The 2,861-nt window shown below is 37.8% G+C and overlaps 1 protein-coding gene across 1 annotated transcript; it reads right to left on the reverse strand.

Annotated features, from left to right (window-relative positions):
• Positions 1–1,676: 1,676 nt before the first annotated feature.
• On the reverse strand, positions 1,677–2,437 carry LOC131864379 (putative germin-like protein 2-1). The gene is made up of 2 exons (XM_059215226.1): positions 2,311–2,437; positions 1,677–2,212 (listed from the first exon to the last, which is right to left on the reverse strand). The coding sequence occupies exons 1-2, from the start codon at positions 2,435–2,437 to the stop codon at positions 1,677–1,679; spliced, it is 663 nt and encodes a 220-aa protein (XP_059071209.1).
• Positions 2,438–2,861: the final 424 nt, after the last annotated feature.

Below are 2,861 nucleotides of genomic sequence, written 5' to 3' on the forward strand. Positions count from 1 at the left end.
GCATAAAATGAAAGTAAGCGTGTAGGACTCAATAGAATATAAAATAGTGACTAGTGATTTAGAACTTTCCTTGGTGTAACCCAATAAAAAATATTGAAAAGAATGGAGTTGTACCCTCATCTCTAGTATCAATTAAATGCAAGATTCACAAGCCAACTTCTCAATTTGAGTCTTAAATACAAAGTGGACATTACCTAGCACTTATGTAATTTCGTACAATATTGTATTCTTGTGGAAAGAGCTTGCTTAACAATATGCTCGAGTTCTACGCTCATTGACTAATTCTCTCCAATGACAAAACTTATGTTTCCATGAGTTGAAATCTAGAATCTCCATTTCCAAGTGTTGCACCATCTTATTACTCGACGTTTTTCTTCATCCAAATCTATTGATTGATATCTTCATTATTTTATAGTCTCTCTTTTCAATGTCTTCCCCCAAGCTAAACTATGCAACCAAATAGCGTTCACTTCCTTGTCAACCTCAATCAAAACCTAGAATAAAAAACATGCACCTAGCTATCAAATATGGAATAAAATACATGCACTTGTCTAAAACAAATTAGCACTTCCCTAAATAAATCATGTAGAAAACTTTCTCCAATACCAACCGATCGATAATCAAATCGAATATTCCATTCTAATCTCACCATCGCTGATTTTTGTTCTCTTCACTTATGTGCCGATCCAATGCACTATGCTACTGATGTGAACATTCAGAAAGCCAAAATTGGTATCTTCTACATCTACACCTTCCACTTGTCTTGAAATTTTGTATGTGGTCAAATTTTGTGCCTACAATGTTATACATAATATTTCGCACCCCTTTGTGATTTATAACAATATGTCACCCCTGTAATACCACAAGACTATTTAATAAAGAGTATGTTGATTGAATAAGATTTATGTATTTGAAATATGCTTCTTTTTTGTTGTGAGCATGTACTATGTTTTTCATCAACTCAAGACATTATTGTTGCAGTTTCTTAAGAATTTGAGTATCTGCAGTAGTTGCATAGAATGAAAATGAGCAAGCTTCAAAGACATAGGTTATATAGACATCGAAGGCATGAAAGAAGAGGTCGTGAAGCTTTAGAATGAACTGATGTATGAAGCTCTATTTTATTAGATCATTTATAAATGCATGGGAAAAGTAGAAGATTATGATATTTGCAGATCTCACTGATAATGTATGAGTTATATCTATTATCTTATTCTTGATGGAAATGCGATTGCCAATTTCTCAATATGACGACACTTTTATCTTCTTCGTATCAATCAACAAATACCTTGAGATATTGGAAATTATATTCAAAATGCGCTTACAACTTACCTTAAAATGTGTTACAGCAAAGTGAAATTTTAATGTTGTCATCAAAGGGACAAAACGACATCAATATTTAATTTTCAATCTTTGGAATATGATGAGGACATACTGATGTCCAAAACAGATGCTATGAATGGCACAAGAGGACGCCAATAACCCTAAAATGATAGTTTTATTCAACGGTTAATTTTCAATCTTTGGAATATGATGAGGACATGCTGATGTCCAAAACAGATGCTATGAATGGCACAAGAGGACGCCAATAACCCTAAAATGATAGTTTTATTCAACGGTGAGAAAAAAGAATTGGGAAAGACGGTCTTCATTGGGAGACCTCTTGTTTGTTTTGTTTAGTATGCGAATTTCTTTTGAATGTAATTCACCAGTTCCTGGGTGATGCGGAAGGCCTTGCTCAAAACGGAATCGGGGAGAGGGGGATTCGCCGCAAACAGAGAATTGGCGATTGTCTGAACTCCGGGAAACTGGCTGCTCAATCCAGCTATGGCCACTGCATTTTCATGCCCCACATTCTGCTGGAAATGAACAAGTGCCTTTGGAAACACAAACACATCTCCCTTCTCCAAAGTTTTGCTGAAAAATTTGTTGCTGGTGTCAATGAAACCCACAAGAAGCTGGCCTTCCAGTAAAACAAGAACTTCGGTGGCTCTTGGGTGTGTGTGAGGAGGATTTATTCCACCCACTGCGTAGTCGATGCGGACCAACGATATTCCAAACGTATTGAGGCCTGGTATCTGTTTAACGTTCGCCATCGTTACGTTGGAGCCCACATCATTGTCGGTGTTCCCTGCCTGCCCAAGTCCCCGGAAGAAGAAATCGTTTGCTGAAACTTGCATTGGGTCTTTGCAAACGAACCCGTTCACCAAAACTGTTTAAAACAAGATCAAATCAATCTGTCTGTTAGTAACTCGACTCGTCTAATAAGCAAATCATTATCATTGTTTATGTATAAATATTCTCACTCACCGTTGCTTTCCTCATCTGCAACGCAGAAATCTTGCAAGGGATCCGGATCCCCTGCCATGACCCTGTCGCTGTAACAGCATATCAACAGAAAAAGTCCCAACGTGAAGTAAATCATGCGGTTAGCCATTGTAATAGAAACGCAGACACAAGAGATCAGGATATGAATGTCTATTACAAACCCATTACACGCTTTATATAGCCCAAACCATAACTCTCCGCAAAGACTAATTCATCTTGACTCCGTATATTTCACGGATCCTTCCAGAGTTGTTGCTCTTTTCCTTACGTCACACTAAGTCTTACTGCATGTGGTTGTCTCGCCTGCTACCGCAGATGTATTCTCACCATCCTTTCATTAACGTTGAAATTTTCTATCTTCTCCCTGCCCTGCTGCGTATGCCTATCTCAAGATCAACTTACCTCCTGCCTTACACGTATTCTCGCCATCGCCATCATTTTAGTAATGTGGAATTGTTTAGACTTAATTGGAACGGTGGGCTTCTTCAAAGGAAACAATATATAAATCTTTCTCCACCGTGGGAGAATCGGTA

This window comes from Cryptomeria japonica, unplaced genomic scaffold, assembly GCF_030272615.1.
Source record: "Cryptomeria japonica unplaced genomic scaffold, Sugi_1.0 HiC_scaffold_84, whole genome shotgun sequence".
Taxonomy (NCBI): Eukaryota; Viridiplantae; Streptophyta; class Pinopsida; order Cupressales; family Cupressaceae; genus Cryptomeria; species Cryptomeria japonica.